The sequence below is a fragment of the Haematobia irritans genome, chromosome 4, assembly GCF_050003625.1.
Source record: "Haematobia irritans isolate KBUSLIRL chromosome 4, ASM5000362v1, whole genome shotgun sequence".
NCBI lineage: Eukaryota > Metazoa > Arthropoda > Insecta > Diptera > Muscidae > Haematobia > Haematobia irritans.
In genome coordinates this window covers 191,954,062-191,971,137 of record NC_134400.1, presented here as the reverse complement: position 1 = coordinate 191,971,137, position 17,076 = coordinate 191,954,062, and the positions used below count along the sequence as shown (strand labels likewise).

The 17,076-nt window shown below is 32.9% G+C and overlaps 2 protein-coding genes across 2 annotated transcripts; both read left to right on the top strand.

The window, feature by feature from the left end:
- The first annotated feature begins 1,689 nt into the window (after positions 1-1,689).
- Positions 1,690-11,058, top strand: LOC142233580 (uncharacterized). The gene is made up of 3 exons (XM_075304542.1): positions 1,690-1,921; positions 2,105-2,213; positions 9,363-11,058. Exon 3 carries the CDS (start codon positions 9,367-9,369, stop codon positions 10,489-10,491), a length of 1,125 nt encoding a protein of 374 aa, XP_075160657.1. The 5' UTR covers positions 1,690-1,921; positions 2,105-2,213; positions 9,363-9,366; the 3' UTR covers positions 10,492-11,058.
- On the top strand, positions 4,892-9,319 carry LOC142235911 (uncharacterized). The gene has a single exon (XM_075307160.1). The coding sequence runs from the start codon at positions 4,892-4,894 to the stop codon at positions 9,317-9,319; it is 4,428 nt and encodes a 1,475-aa protein (XP_075163275.1).
- Positions 11,059-17,076: the final 6,018 nt, after the last annotated feature.

Sequence of the window (17,076 nt, the reverse complement as noted above, 5' to 3'; positions counted from 1 at the left end):
ATTTTGCCCAAATTTTATTTTTTAAGAAAATTTTGTCAAAATTTTATTTCAATAGAAATTTTTCCTAAAATTTTATTTCTATAGACAATTTTTGCAAAATTTTATTTCTACAGGAAATTTTGTCAAAGTTTTATTTCTATAGAAAATTGTGTAAAAAGTTTATTTCTATAGAAAATTTTGTAAAGATTTTATTTCAATAGAAAATATTGTCAAAGTTTTATTGCTATAGAAAATGTTGTCAAAATTTCATTTCTATAGGAAGTTTTCTGAAAATTTCATTCCTATTGACATTTTTTTTAAGTATTATTTCTATAGAAAATTTTCTGAAAATTGTATTTCTATAGAAAATTTTCTGAAAATTTTATTTCTATTGAAAATTTTTGTCAAAATTTTATTTCTATAGAAAATTTTGTCAAAATTTTATTTCAATAGAAAATTTTGTCAAAATTTTATTTCTATTGACATTTTTTTAAAGTGTTATTTCTCTGAATATTTTATTTCTATAGATAATTTTCTGAACATTTCATTTCTATAGAAAATTTTATTTCTTTACAAGATTGTTTGCAAAATTTTATTTCAATAGAAAATTTAATTTCTATAGAAAATTTTTTCAAAATTTTATTTCTATAGAAAATTTTGTCAAAATTTTATTTCTATAGAAAATTTTGTCAAAATTTTATTTCTATAGAAAATTTTGTCAAAATGTTATTTCTAAAGAAAATTTTGTCAAAATTTTATTTCTATTGATATTTTTTCAAAGTTTTATTTTTATAGAAAATTTTCTGAAAATTTTATTTCTATAGATAATTTTCTAAACATTTTATTTCTATAGAAAATTTTATTTCTATAGAAGATTTTTGTCAAAATTTTATATCAATAGAAAATTTAATTTCTATAGAAAATTTTCTCAAAATTTTTTCTATAGAAATTTTTGTCAAATTTTAGTTCTATAGAAAATTTTGTCCAAATTTTGCCAAAATTTTATTTCTATAGACAATTTTTGCCAAATTTTATTTTTTTTGACATTTTTTTCGAAGTGTTATTTCTATAGAAAATTTTCTGAAAATTTTATTTCTATAGAAAATTTTGTCAAAATTTTATTTCAATAGAAAATTTTGTCAAAATTTTATTTCTATTGACATTTTTTCAAAGTGTTATTTCTCTGAATATTTTATTTCTATAGATAATTTTCTGAACATTTTATTTCTATAGAAAATTTTATTTCTATACAAAATTTTTTGCAAAATTTTATTTCAATAGAAAATTTAATTTCTATAGAAAATTTTCTCAAAAAAATTTTTTTCTATAGAAAATTTTGTCAAATTTTATTTCTATAGAAAATTTTTTCAAAACTTTCTATTGACAATTTTTGCAAAATTTTATTTCTATTGACATTTTTTCGAAGTGTTATTTCTATAGAAAATTTTCTGAAAATTTTATTTTTGTATAAAATCTTCTGAAAATTTTATTTCTATAGAAGATTTTTTCAAAATTTATTTAGAAGATTTAATTTCTATAGAAAATTTTCTCAAATTTTTTTTTCTATAGAAAATTTTTTCAAATTTTATTTCTATAGAAATTTTTCCTAAAATTTTATTTCTATAGACAATTTTGCAAAATTTTATTTCTATAGGAAATTTTGTCAAAGTTTTATTTCTATAGAATATTGTATAAAAAGTATATGTTTAAGTTCAAATTCGTAAGGTCAAAATTTATTCGTTAGATGGGGACTTAAAATCTTGTAAAATGACAATTTCCCCCTCGTTAGAAAATGTACCCTAAGCTCTGGATGCAGCTCTGTGCTTTCAGCACAATTCGTTACATTTTTCTAACGAGTCGCGCCATCACTGTCTTGCGGCATCTAAGCTTTTGTTATTATTCGTTTCTGGATTACGTCCGTCCAACGATTGTTTTGTAAAAGGTAAATTAATCTCCCAAAAAATTCAATAAAATTACGTTTTATTGAAACATTATTGAAAAGAAAAACTAAATCCTTGTGTTTTTATTTATTTTATTTCTCGGTGCTACGCATTCATTGGTCCAATCGAGCCGGATACTTGCTTACAGCAATTAATAAAGGATTTTGTTTTGTCTTTTTTCAAAGGAAAGTGCTGATATTGTGAAGCAACAACAAAAAAGCAGCCAGTTTGCAGCCATATTTGTGGAGAATTTAAATTGAAAATTTATTTAAATAATTATATATCAACACACAGGTGCGTATGTCAGTGTTTTATTAAAATAATTGAGCAAATCGCGAGTGTTTTAAATTTAAACCGCGGTCGTTTTACAACATTGATTCAATTATTTCGTTTTGCCGACGGCAAATTGCATTTCTAAAAACACACATTCGTTGCTACATACGTACGCACATTTCTTTCGTTTGTTTAATTTCGTTTTGTTATATCATTTTATCAAGTGAAAGAATAATCAAAATAAAAAGTGAAAAATCTATTGTATATATTGGTGTTGTGTGGTGAATTTAAACGTTGACAGTGCTTATTTACTTCAAAACATTATTTGCAATTACGTTGCCTTTAACTTGAAGTAAATAAAACAATAACAAAATACACGCAGACTCCAAAGCAAAGACAATAAACTTGAGGAAGATAGGAAATTGCCTTGCGTCATACCAAATGTTGCATTTACCATGTTAGTTCCATACATGTTTGTAATTTTTTTATTTGTTTTTCGTTTTTAGTTTTTAAATGAAAATCTTAATTTTCTTAATGAAACAATGTTACATTTTAGGCAACAACAAAAAAATTACATTTTCCCTTTTAAGGAAATTTATTTCGTGCACTTAATTTCTTTTTATTTGCATTTTAATGCTATGTAAATACTTGTCGTATACGCGTTTGGTTCGAGTATGAAACTAACACGGTAAATGGTTTGATCTCCTCAGTAGCTAATTTCCTATCTTCCTAGAGTTTATTGTCTTTGCTCCAAAGGCTCTGTTGGTCGTATTACTATTGTAAACAAACATCAATCGTCACTGCAGTCAACGTTTGAATTACATACCTACGTATGATCAGTGATACACACACGTATATACATACATATTTTTTTTGAGCTGTGTTTCTTTGGTTTATTTGTTAACCCTCACGGGGCCGCGAGTTGTAAATATTTTGAAGAAAATTATAAAAATTTTTGAAATTGAGTTTTTTGGGTTATCGTGTTGTATGACCCATTAGCGTTACGCGCATTAGTAAAAATTATCGTTTTGGTCACTGTGCACCCTACAGGCGGTCCGGTACGATCGTATAATTTTTATTTTATCGTATATATTACGTATATATATTTTTATTTCTATATTTTTTATTATTTGTGATTTTGAATTTTTTTTGGGGAGATTATTTGGCGTGGAAGTGTAGAGGTGTATTTTACAGTCCGTGCACCCTACATTTGGTCTTACAGACATTTTTTATAATTTCTTACAAATTGTTGAATTTTTTGATCATTTGGTTTTCGTGTGTGACGTTTTGATACAGATTAGCGGCAGTCTGTATTCTTCGATACACTGAGCGTAATTTTCGTAAATTCATTCATACACTGAGAGAAATAGTTCGAAGATTTTAGTAGAATTTTGAGATTTTTGAATTCAACTTGAATAATTTGCCTATTTTTTGTACAAGGAGAAAATATTTTGTGATTCGGTACACTGAACGAAATTTAATTGTTTCTACACTGAGAGAAAAATAGTCCAATAGTTTACAAATTGTTTGAAATTTTTGATTTTAAGTTTTGAAGTGGTTGTTTTACGAACAATTGTTTACACTTCAAGAAATTTTGTGGTAATTTCGGTGCAGTGTGAGAATTTGATACACTGAAAGAAAAATTTTGTAAATTTTTGTTTTTGCATTTTTGGGCATTTTGTGCAAATTTATTGATTTTTCGGCCAGTTTTCGCTGTCGATAAGTGCGTGTTCACATACTTTACGAGTTTTTGTGAATTTTTGTGACGCTAAATTATTTTCAATATGCCAGTTAATACATTCGCGCGATTCATTAGAGCCGCTGATGCGGTTGTGAAGTTTGGGACACGGGTTAGCTCTTTGAAGGAGGAGAATTTAGATGTTTATTCTCTAAGGGCTCAGGTCGAAGAGGCGAAATCACTCTGGGAGAAAGTGAAAGAGAGGTATGAGGAGTGTTTAGACGATCTTCAGGAGGATTCAGATAAGGGAAAGGTAGAATCTGCTGACGGCAAGTATGAGGCAACTTATGATGCCTATATTCGTATTGTTTCCTCTATCGAAAGGAAAATAGACGGTCTAAAAGCCGTTCCTAGGGCGTCAACTCCTATACAGCAGGCCGATGTGGCGGATATTTCTGCTCGTTCTGGTAATGTGGATGTATCGGGAAATTCTCTTTTGTTAGGTGTTGACCATGGTGCGGTCCATAGTTTGGCTTTACCACCATGCGATATTGAGGTTTTCGATGGTGACTTTCAGTCTTGGCCAACATTTAGGGATTTGTTTACTGCTGTTTATATAAAAAATTCCCGTCTGAGTGATATTGAGCGCTTGTGTCATTTGCTCAAAAAGACTAGTGGCGACGCCCGTGAAGTTGTAAGAAGATTTCCTCTCACTGATAGGAGTTTCGAGTTAGCTTGGAGGACGTTAAAGGAAACCTATGACAACTTGAGAATTTTAGTCAGCAATCAGTTGAAGCTTCTTTTTGACCTTCCGGTCTTAGACACCGAGACAAGTTCTGGGTTGAAGAACTTGCAACGTGGTATAAACGCATGTATTTCGGCGATGGCTGTGAATAACGTTCCTACGAACGATTGGGATCCGATTTTGATATTTTTGTGTGTGCAACGTCTACCGAAGATTAGTGTTACTTTGTGGGAATAGGGTATAAGTGATAAGTCTGCGTTGTCGTCTTGGGTGGACATGGATCGTTTTCTTACGGAAAGGATTCAGACACTCACGTGTCTCCGCGATTTGAAGGGTATCGATGCTTCGAAGAAAACTGATGGCAGGAAACGGCGAACGCATTTTACGAATGCAGCTCCGAAATCTTCGCCATCTAGGTCGCGTAATTCGCAATACACTTCTCATTCTTCTAGAGATTCCGTCGATAAGATGTGTGTTCTTTGTCCACGACAAAGCCATCATCTTCGTGTTTGTCCGAGATTTAGGAATCTTTCTGTGAATGATCGGTTGACTGCTGTGAAACGGTACCGCTGTTGTTTCAATTGTCTATCTCGTAGACATGACGTTAACAACTGTGCTACATCTCGCAGTTGTGAGAAGTGTCAAGGAAGGCATCATACTTTGCTTCATCGAGATTCTTACCATTCTACGAATGTGGCGACTACGTCCTCGACAGTTTCGGCCGCTCGTCCTACGGATTCTAGCGGTTTGATTGATCCGCAGCCTTCCACTTCGTCTGGAATTGTGTCTGGCACTTCGGCCAGGCAAGTATTTCATGTTTCCCAGGACAGGTCGGTACTATTAGGGACGGCTATGGTGAACATCGTTCATCAGGGTATGACGTACCCAGCTCGGGCTCTTATTGACCCAGCATCGGAAGCCTCCTTTATTACCGAAAAAATGCAAAAGTTGCTTAGGATTTCGATAACGAGTGCGACGTCTTCGATATCGGGCGTGAATCAATCGGTTTCGATAACTTCTCGCGGTATTTGCCCTCTGAGTATAGGGTCACCCATAGATGGATCGGTCTTGGTAGAGGCGACTGCGTTGGTCCTGCCTAAGATTTCTGGGAATTTACCGTCTTTCCAAGTGAGTCGGAACTATATGTCACGTTTGCCTAATTTACGTTTAGCTGATCCTAATCTGTTCGATAGTCGTCCGGTTGATCTATTGTTGGGGGCAGACGTGTATCCCAGAATTATATTACAGGGGGTTCGGTCTGGTATTTTAGGATCGTTGATTGCTCAACAGACAGTCTTCGGTTGGCTCATTACTGGTTCATTTCCCACTTCTAATGTGACGGTTTTTTCAACGACTGTTGAATTTATGGAAGAAGATGGTCTTGACAAGACTCTTCTTCGGTTTTGGGAATTAGAGGACTTACCAAGACGGGCAATTTGTTCTCCCGCAGATAAATTTTGTGAAGAAAATTTTAAGAATACCACATATAGGGATTCCGATGGAAGATACGTAGTGACTCTTCCGATAAAACCCGAATTAAAGGGACAAGTTTTGCTTGGACATTCGCGGACAAGTTGTTTGAAGCAGTTTATTCGTGGTGAGGCTTCGCTTTTACGAAAGCCTGAAACAAAATTAATGTATGACGGGGTGATTAAAGAATATTTGGACTTGCAACATATGAGACCAGTGTCGTCGACTTCTCCTGCAGATCAAACTGTGTGTTATTTGCCACACCACCCGGTAATCAATCCGGACAAATTGACGTCCAAACTTCGAGTTGTCTTTAATGCTTCGCATAAGACCTCAAATGGTAAAAGTCTGAACGACATTCTTTATGTGGGACCCACATTACAATTGGAATTGGTTCATTTGATTTTGAGGTGGAGATTTTTCAGATATGTTTTTAATTGCGACATCACACAGATGTACCGCCAAATTAGGGTAAATTCGGCCCATACTTCTCTGCAGCGAATTGTCTTTAGGGACTCCCCACAAAAAGATGTACAAGACTATGAGCTGCAGACCGTGACATTTGGAGTGAATTGTGCTCCCTATTTAGCCATACGGACGTTATTGCAATTGGCCGATGACTCCGAAGATGAATATCCCCACGCGGCACATATTCTACGAAGGTGCATGTACGTGGATGATGTTTTGACAGGGTACCATAACGTGGATACTGCTGTTGAATCTAGGGATCAATTGATTAGGGTATTATCATCGGCAAAGTTCGAACTGAGGAAGTGGACTTCTAATGAGCTAGCCATTTTGGAATCGCTTCCGGCTGACCATTTGGTTGACGCCAAATTACTGGCATTTGTTGAGGCCAGTAGTTCGAAACCGTTGGGTATTAGGTGGAATGCGCAGTTGGACTTATTTTATTTTGAGATGAAACCGATTGAGCGAAAATCTCGGTTTACGAAGAGAGAGGTTTTATCGGCTATAGCTAGGCTATTTGACCCTGTTGGCTGGCTGGGGCCAGTTATTATAGTGGCGAAGATAATTATGCAACAGGTTTGGTTGGATAAGATAGGATGGGACGAGTCTCTTCCGTTACAAACTGAGCGACAATGGCGAAAGTTTGTCGAGACCTATCAGGATGTGAATCACGTTCTTATTCCTCGATGGGTCAATTACTCCACAGACTGTGAGGTAGAATTACATGTTTTTTCCGACGCCTCGGAAAAAGCATACGCGGGGGTAGTATATGTTCGTGTGGTTACGCCGCAGGGACATATCTTCACCCATTTGCTATCTTGTAAGACTAAGGTAGCCCCCATCAAATCTATATCTTTGCCACGATTGGAGCTTTGTGGGGCAGTTTTGGCCTCCGAACTTTACAAGTCTATAGCCAGGGAGCTAGATATTGAGTTTCGCCGTGTTTATTGTTGGACGGATTCTACGATCGTCCGCTCTTGGCTTCGAAAGACGCCATCTACGTGGTCTACTTTCGTTGCGAATCGCGTATGTAGGATTCAGGAGAATACTGGGGGACAGAATTGGTACCATGTTCGCTCTGAGGACAATCCGGCCGACTTGGGAAGTCGCGGAGTGTCGCCTGCAGAGTTGGCGGTTTCGTCGCTTTGGTGGCATGGACCAGAGTGGCTCTGCTCAGATAGTTCTCAGTGGGATATAAATGATTTCACCCCTCTTGAGACTGACGTTGAGGTACGGGCGGTCAGGACTCACGCATCATTTTTTACGAACTACGAGGACATTTTAGAGAGGTTTTCTTCGTTAGATAGGGCTCTACGAGTCATCGCATATATATTTAGGTTTTATCACAGGACCCATTATTCACATGCTAGTCGAAATGTGTATCACGGCACGACGTTGACGGCAACCGAATTAAAGGCAGTGAGATTACGTCTAGCTGTTCTTTCTCAAAGGGCTCATTATCCAGATGAGTACTATTGTTTGAGGGAAAAGAAACCGTTAGGTTCCAGGAGCTCGTTGTTGTCATTGAATCCATTCCTGGATGAGGAGGGGGTTATGAGGTTGAATGGTCGTTTGAGTAGGTGTCCTACCCTGTCGTATAGTGAGCGACATCCAATTATAGTGCCGTATAATAGTAGATTCGCTAGGTTACTAGTGAAATATGTTCACGACATATCTATTCACGGAGGGAACCAGTTGGTTCTACGTCTTATTCGGATTGAGTATTGGATTCCTCGTTTAACATCTTTGATTAGATCGACTATTAACCGGTGTAAACGGTGTCTGTTGGATAGGAAGAAGTCTTGTACGCAGATCATGGCGGCTCTCCCACCGGAGAGAACTGTACTTACCAGACCGTTTACTACGACTGGCGTTGATTTTGCGGGGCCTTTCGAAATTAAGTCATTTATAGGGCGCGCATGTAAGATAACAAAGGGTTATGTTTGCGTTTTTGTATGCTTTTCGACGAAGGCCATACACTTGGAAGCCACATCAGACTTGTCTACGACAACGTTTCTGGCCGCTTTTCACAGATTTATATCTCGACGCGGTTGTCCCAAGACCATTTTTTCGGATAATGGTACAAATTTTGTAGGCGCTTCACGCGAAATGGAAAAGGATTTGAGATGTGTTTTTAAAGAAGGACGTGATAAGGTGTGTTCCGCATACCAGTTTCAGCAGCTTTCCTGGCAGTTTATCCCTGCCGGGGCGCCACATATGGGTGGTCTCTGGGAAGCTGCTGTCAAAAGCTTCAAGACGCATTTTAGGAAACATGCATCAGGATTCAAATTTACATTTGAAGAGTTTTCGACTGTTCTTTCGAGAATTGAGGCTTGTTTAAATTCTAGGCCGTTGTGCCCAATGAGTGAAAGTTCTCAAGAATTGGTAGCACTTACGCCTGGCCATTTTTTGGTAGGATCTCCGATCTTGGCGCCTCCTGAACAGTTAGAGGAGGAATCACCACTTCATTTGGTGCATCGATTTAGGAAAATGAAGGCGCTGTCGCAACAGTTCTGCTTACGGTGGAAAGATGAATATTTGAAAGGCTTACAGAAAAGGTATAAATGGAAATTTCCGCAGCGTGATATCGAAGTAGGGGACTTGGTAGTAATTCGTGATGAGCAATTGCCTCCTACATCGTGGAAATTAGGTCGTGTGGATGACGTCCACCCAGGATCTGACGGTCGCGTTAGAGTTGCAGACGTGAGAACGGCAAACGGTGTTGTAAGACGACCGGTGGTAAAATTGGTCATACTGACCGAATAGTTTTCGATCGTTCATATAGTAAGCGTCATCTTTCTTTTCGCAGTACAATGGAAAATATGAGGGAAATTGTTAAGACTCTCCCTGACTACGAGGATGACGTCCCGATGTCCGATGAGGAAAAAGAGATTTTAGAAAATAATGTTGCACCGGTTCTCCGCGAGCCGTTACCAGCCATCGAGCAGGTCCCTGACGTCGGGATGACCCCAGTCGTCGCCTCTTCACAAGGGGTAGTACCGACGCAGAAAGTTGTCCCTCCGTCGGGGGCTGATACGGCTCCTGCTGACGTATCCGCAACCAACGTAGCCAAACCATCGTCATCCCCTACGGGGACTGCCCAAAAGAATTCAGGTGTGAATAAAAGAGGGCACTCGAATGTCTGTGTGTTGTGTATGCGAAGTCACAATCTACGGTCGTGTCGCAAATTTTTGAACATGCGTTTGGAGCAACGATTGCGCACTGTAGTGTTGCATCGGGTATGTTCAAACTGTCTGGGCAGGTCTCACATGCGATCGACCTGCAATAGTCGCGAGAGGTGCCGCGAATGTGGAGATAGCCACCATACGCTGCTACATTCATTTGACCAGCAACAACGTCCTTCCGCTCAAACCTTGTCGAAGAGAAAGTCCAAGTCAAGTTCGTCCGTTAACTCGTCCGCGTACTGTATCACGAATACCGCTCCCCTATCTGATCCGATGTTGGTTCTACAACCAATCGTCACGCTTGGTCCCACTATAGTCCTCTTGCTTGTCTTGTCCGATCGTCGAATTCCTGTCCGAGCTGTCCTCGACCCGTGTGCGGGGTACAGTATGATTTGTAGCAGTTTAGCTCTCAGCCTACGGCTTGTCTCAGCGATGACGTCGCAAGACGCATTTTGTCCGCTTGTTGCTGTCTCCCGACACAATGCAGAAAGTAAATTGGTTTTTTCTGCCCGGGTAACAGACCTGACCCGTGTTGTCACCCCATCGTCGTCGGCTCCAGATACGATACGGGAACATTTCGAGTGTCTCCAGCTGGCCGACCCAAGGTTTTACCGTCCTTCCGGGGTGGGGTTGGTTCTAGGGCCCGATGTCTCCGCACGGGTTCTAAAGACACAAATATTTTCGAGTCCTGGATTCCCATTGGCGCAGCTAACGATGTTTGGCTGGATAGTGTCAGGTCAATGCCAACCATAAGTGTCGTAGGTCATCCTGGCCAATAACCCAGACACTGCAGACCCTCCGGGTCAACGGCTCTACGAGCATTTAGTTAAGAAAGAATGAAGTTGGAAAAGATGAATACATGAACTAATAAAAAAAAAAAAAATTGCTCAATTTGAAAATGAAACTGACATCGCATTTTATATTTATTTTGATATTAAAATATTGTATGTAATGTCTATGTATTAATGAATTTCAATTACAACATAGCTGGATGTTGCAAGGCGGGCGGAATGTTTAAGTTCAAATTCGTAAGGTCAAAATTTATTCGTTAGATGGGGACTTAAAATCTTGTAAAATGACAATTTCCCCCTCGTTAGAAAATGTACCCTAAGCTCTGGATGCAGCTCTGTGCTTTCAGCACAATTCGTTACATTTTTCTAACGAGTCGCGCCATCACTGTCTTGCGGCATCTAAGCTTTTGTTATTATTCGTTTCTGGATTACGTCCGTCCAACGATTGTTTTGTAAAAGGTAAATTAATCTCCCAAAAAATTCAATAAAATTACGTTTTATTGAAACATTATTGAAAAGAAAAACTAAATCCTTGTGTTTTTATTTATTTTATTTCTCGGTGCTACGCATTCAGTATATTTTTATAGAAAATTGTGTCAAAATTTAATTCTATAGAAAATTTGATCAACATTTTATTTCTATAGACAATTTTGTAAAGATTTTATTTCTATAGAAAATTTTGTCAAAGTTTTATTGCTATAGAAAATTTTGGCAAAGTTTTATTGCTATAGAAAATTTTGTCTAAGTTTTATTTCTATAGGAAATTTTGTCAAAATTTCATTTTTATAGGAAGTTTTCTGAAAATTTTATTTCTATTGACATTTTTTTAAAGTGTTATTTCTATAGAAAATTTTCAGAAAATTTTATTTCTATAGAAAATTTTCTGAGAATTTTATTTCTATACAAAATTTTGTAAAAATGTTATTTCTATTAACATTTTTTCAAAGTGTTATTTCTCTGAAAATTTTATTTCTATAGATAATTTTCTGAACATTTTATTTCTATAGAAAATTTTATATCTATACAAGATTTTTTGCAAAATTTTATTTGAATAGAAAATTTAATTTCTATAGAAAATTTTCTCAATTTTTTTTTCTATAGAAAATTTTCTCAAATTTTATTTCTATAGAAATTTTTTTCCAAATTTTATTTCTATTGACAATTTTTGCAAAATTTTATTTCTATAGACAATTTTTGCAAAATTTTATTTCTATTGACATTTTTCGAAGTGTTATTTCTATAGAAAATTTTCTGAAAATTTTATTTTTATATAAAATCTTCTGAAAATTTTATTTCTATAGAAGATTTTTTCAAAATTTTATTTCAATAGAAGAGTTAATTTCTATAGAAAATTTTCTCAAATTTTTTTTCTATAGAAAATTTTTTTCAAATTTTATTTCTATAGAAAATTTTGTCCAAATTTTATTTTTGAAGAAAATTGTGTCAAAATTTTATTTCTATAGAAATTTTTCCTAAAATTTTATTTCTATAGGAAATTTTGTCAAAGTTTTATTTCTATAGAAAATTGTATAAAAAGTTTATTTCTATAGAAAATTGTGTCAAAATTTAATTCTATAGAAAATTTGATAAAAATTTTATTTCTATAGACAATTTTGTAAAGATTTTATTTCTATAGAAAATTTTGTCAAAGTTTTATTGCTCTAGAAAATTTTGTCTAAGTTTTATTTCTATAGGAAATTTTGTCAAAATTTTATTTCAATAGAAAATTTTGTCAACATTTTATTTCTATTGACATTTTTTCAAAGTGTTATTTCTCTGAAAATTTTATTTCTATAGATAATTTTCTGAACATTTTATTTCTATAGAAGATTTTCTTCGAAATTTTATTTCAATAGAAAATTTAATTTCTATAGAAAATTTTCTCAAAAAATTTTTTTTTCTATAGAAAATTTTGTCGAAATTTTATTTATATTGACAATTTTTGCAAAATTTTATTTCTATTGAAATTTTTTCGAAGTGGTATTTCTATAGAAAATTTTGTGAAAATTTTATTTTTATATAAAATCTTCTGAAAATTTTATATCTATAGAAAATTTATTTCTATAGAAGATTTTTTCAAAATTTTATTTCAATAGAAAATTTATTTTCTATAGACAATTTTTGCAAAATTTTATTTCTATAGGAAATTTTGTCAAAGTTTTATTGCTATAGCAAATTTTGTCAAAACTGTTTCTATGGAAAAATTTTCAAAACTTTATTTCTATAAAAAATTTTGTCAAAATTTCATCAATAGAAAAACTTTTTCAAAATTTTATTTTTATATAGAAAATTTTGTCAAAATTTTGTTTCTAAAGAAAATTTTGTCAAAGTTTTATTGTTATAGGGAATTTTGTCAAAGTTTTGATGCTATAGAAAATTTTGTCAAAACTTTTTCTATAGAAAATGTTCTCAAAATTTTGTTTCTATAGAACTTTTTTCACATCTATAGAAATTTTTTTAAAACTTTATTTCTATAGAAAATTTTTGTCATAATTTTATTTCTATAGAAAATTTTGTCAAAATTTTATTTCTATAGAAAATTTTGTCAAAATTTTATTTCTATGAGGAATTTTGTCAAAATCTTAAACCAAAGATTATGATTTTTTTTTTACTTAAAATTTCCTTGTTTTAAAAAAATGTTGACCTTAAGTTAATGTAGCTAAATTATCCTAAATTAGGTAAATATTTTTTAAGTGTATTATTTAAGTATATAATGCTATCTATCAAACAAATCCTCAATGAAATTCTCATCATAAAAAATTCATTTATGCTCAGACACATTCATTAAACAATTGCGTGCTTAAAATTTCTGTGCTTGGTTGTTTGGTTGCTTGGTTTGGCAATCATATTTCATTTTCTTATCTCTGCAAAAAGAAAAAAAAAACAGCCACAAGGAAATTCATGTGGCTTCCTTGAATTGGCTGTATTAACAATCGCATCTTGTGCTCAAATGATGGTGATGATGGTGTGATAGGCTTTGGGAGAGCTTAGGCATAAAACGGAAGTCATTATTCAAATAAAACCTCCAATTTGAACTAATTTCTAAAATTTAAAAGGAGTGCCGGGAAGGTTTTCTTGTGTCGTTTGTGGCATGAGAAACAAAATATATTCAAATTTCTTTGTCAAAGATTTGATTTGATAAGAGGGAAGTTAGGAGTGATAAGATACAAAAACAACAACATAAAATTCTTTTGCTCCTTACGGGGATGGAGGCAATTAATGATTTTTTTTCTGGGACCTAAAGTATTTTTGAAACAAAGCAACAGAGCAATTATATCATCTCATTGTTTCAAAATTTTGCCTTCTTCTTCAACGAAATTCGAAGGATTTGCAGGAAATATTTTGATTCCATACATTCTCAGATCAGGAACTGTGGTTGTTGTGGACAGCTACCGTTCACTGTTTGACACAACTTTGAACACCGTTAGCGTTCTGTAACTGAATAAATTTTCTTACTTTTACCAAATATACAGTAAAAACATCGCCCACTGTGGTGTGTCACCATCCATGTAATTTTATTGTTGCTGAGTTGGCAACGTTGTTCTTGGTCCGACACCATTTTCAATTCCGTTCTCGATTATTTCTATATATACATTCTCTTCTTTAATTTTACCAATTATGATATAAGGAATCAAGTAAGTTTCGTCCAAACAAACTCCCCCACTGTGGTGTGTTATCATCTACGGCACTAACCTCAAAAACTTGTCGAAGAATTTTCACTGTCAACACTTGTTTTGTTAAAACAGTTTCTACCACTTATTTGCCAATTGTCGTACGGTCTTAAGCCTTGTGTTGATAGCTACGTGAGGCAATCAAGGTTGTTTCCAAGCAATCTTTCAAACTTTATGTGAAAAATGAGGAGCTGGCAGAAGAGTTCAATTGACGGAAGTTTCACTTCACTTCATCAGATGATAGGACAAGTAGGCAATACCAGAAAGGCCCCCCATAAAAGATGTGGGACAATTTTAAAATACATGCATTCCTTGCAAAGCAACCACGGTTGCGACTCTTACCAAAAATTGAAGAAAAGTTTACCAAAAATATACAAAACTAAAAAAATCAAAATTTTATTTCTATAAAAAATTTAATTTCTACAAAAAATTTTGTAAAAATTTTATTTCCATAGAAAATTTTGTCAAAGTTTTATTTCTATAGAAAATTTTGTCAAAGTTTTATTTCTGTAGCAAATTTTGTCAAAGTTTTAGTTCTATAGAAAAATTTGTCAAAGTTTTAGTTCTTTAGAATTTTTTTTTCACAATATTTTTTTAATAAAAAATTTTGGTAAAATTGTATTTCTGTAAAAAAATTTGTCAACATTTTATTTCTATAAAAAATTTTGTCAAAATTTTATTTGTATAAAAAATTTTATCAACATATTATTTCTATAGAAAATTTTGTCAAAATATTATTTCTATAGAAAATTTTGTCAAAGTTTTATTACTATAGAAAATTTTGTCAAAGTTTTATTTCTTTAGAAAATTTTGTAAAAATTTTATTTCTTTAGAAAATTCTTTTCGCAAAATTTTTTCGATAAAAAAATTTTGTTAACATTTTATTGCTTTCAAATATTTTGTCAAAATGTCATTTCTATAGAACATTTTGTCAAAATGTTATTTCTATAAAAAATTTTGTCAACATTTTATTTCTATAGAAAAATTATTCAAAATTTTATTTCTATAGAAAATTTTGTCAACATTTTATTTCTATAGGCAATTTCGTCAAAACTTTATTTCTATAGAAAATTTTATCAAAATTTTAGTTCTATAGAAAATTTGCTCGAAATTTTATTTCTATAGAAAATTTTGTCAACATTTTATTTCTATAGAAAATTTTGTCAAAATTTTATTTCTATAGAAAATTTTATCAAAATTTTAGTTCTATAGAAAAATTTTTAAAAATTTTATTTCAGTAGAAAATTTTGTCAAAATTTTATTTCTATAGAAAATTGTGTCAAAATTTTATTTCTATAGAAAAGTGTGGCAAAATTTTATTTCTTTAAAAAATTTATCAACATTCTATTTCTATGGAAAAGTTTGTTAAAATTTTATTTGTATAAAAAATTATATCAACATATTATTTCTATAGAAAATTTTGTCAAAATTTTATTTCTATAGAAAATTTTGTCAACATTTTATTTCTATAGAAATTTTTATCAAAATTTTATTTCTATAAAAACTTTTGTTAAAATTTTAGTTCTATAGAAAATTGTGTCAAAATTTTATTTCTATAGAAAACTTTGTCAAAATGGTATTTCTATAGAACATTTTGTTAAAACTTTTATTACTATAGAAAATTTTGTAAAAATTTTATTTGTATAAGAAATTTTGTCAACATATTATTTCTAAAGAAAATTTTGTCAAAATTTTATTTCTACAAAAAATTTTGTCAACATTTTATTTCTATAGAGAATTTTGTCAAAGTTTTATTTCTACAAAAAATTTTGTCAAACTTTTATTTCTATAGAAAATTTTGTCAAAATTTTATTTCAATAGAAAATGTTGCCAAAGTTTTATTTCTATCGAAAATTTTGTCAAAATTTTATTTCTTTAGAAAATTCTTTTCACAATATGTATACCCTGCGCCACACTGTGGAACAGGGTATTATAAGTTAGTGCATATGTTTGTAACACCCAGAATGAGACGAGTCCCTGAGTCGATATAACCATGTTCGTCCGTCCGCCCGTCCGTCTATCTGTGAACACATTTTTGTGATCACAGTCTAGGTCGCAATTTAAGACCAATCGCCTGCAAATTTGGCACAGGCAGAATAGAACCCAATTGATTTGGGAAGAAATCGGCTCAGATTTAGATATAGCTCCCATATATGTCTTTCGCCCGATATGCACTAATATGGACCCAGCAGCCAGAGTTTTATACCGATTTGCTTGAAATTTTGTACAAACATAACACTTAGTCGTATAGTGTGCAAAATTTGATTAAAATCGGTTCAGATTTAGATATAGCTCCCATATATATCTTTAGCCCGATATGGAATAATATGGTCCTAAAAGCCAGAGTTTTGGCCCAATTTGGCTAAAATTTTGCACAGGGAGTAGAATTAGCATTGTAGCTATGCGTGCTAAATTTGGTTGAAATCGATTCAGATTTAGATATAGCTCCCATATATATATTTCGCCCGATATGCACTTATATGGACCCAGAAGCCAGAGTTTTATACCGATTAGCTTGAAATTTTGCACAGGGAGTAGAATTAGCATTGTAGCTATGCGTGCCAAATTTGATTGAAATCGGTTCAGATTTAGATATAGCTTCCATATATATGTTTTTCTGATTTCGACAAAAATGGGCAAAATACCAACATTTTCCTTGTTAAATCGAAAATTAAAATCTACAAAGTGGTGCAGGGTATAATATAGTCGGCCCCGCCCCACTTAAGACTTTCCTTACTTGTTTTTCTATAAAAATTTTGTTAAAATTTTATTGCTTTGAAATATTTTGTCAAAATGTCATTTCAATAGAACATTTTGTCAAAATTTTATTTCAACATTTTATTTCTATTAAAAATTTTGTTAAAATTTATTTCTAT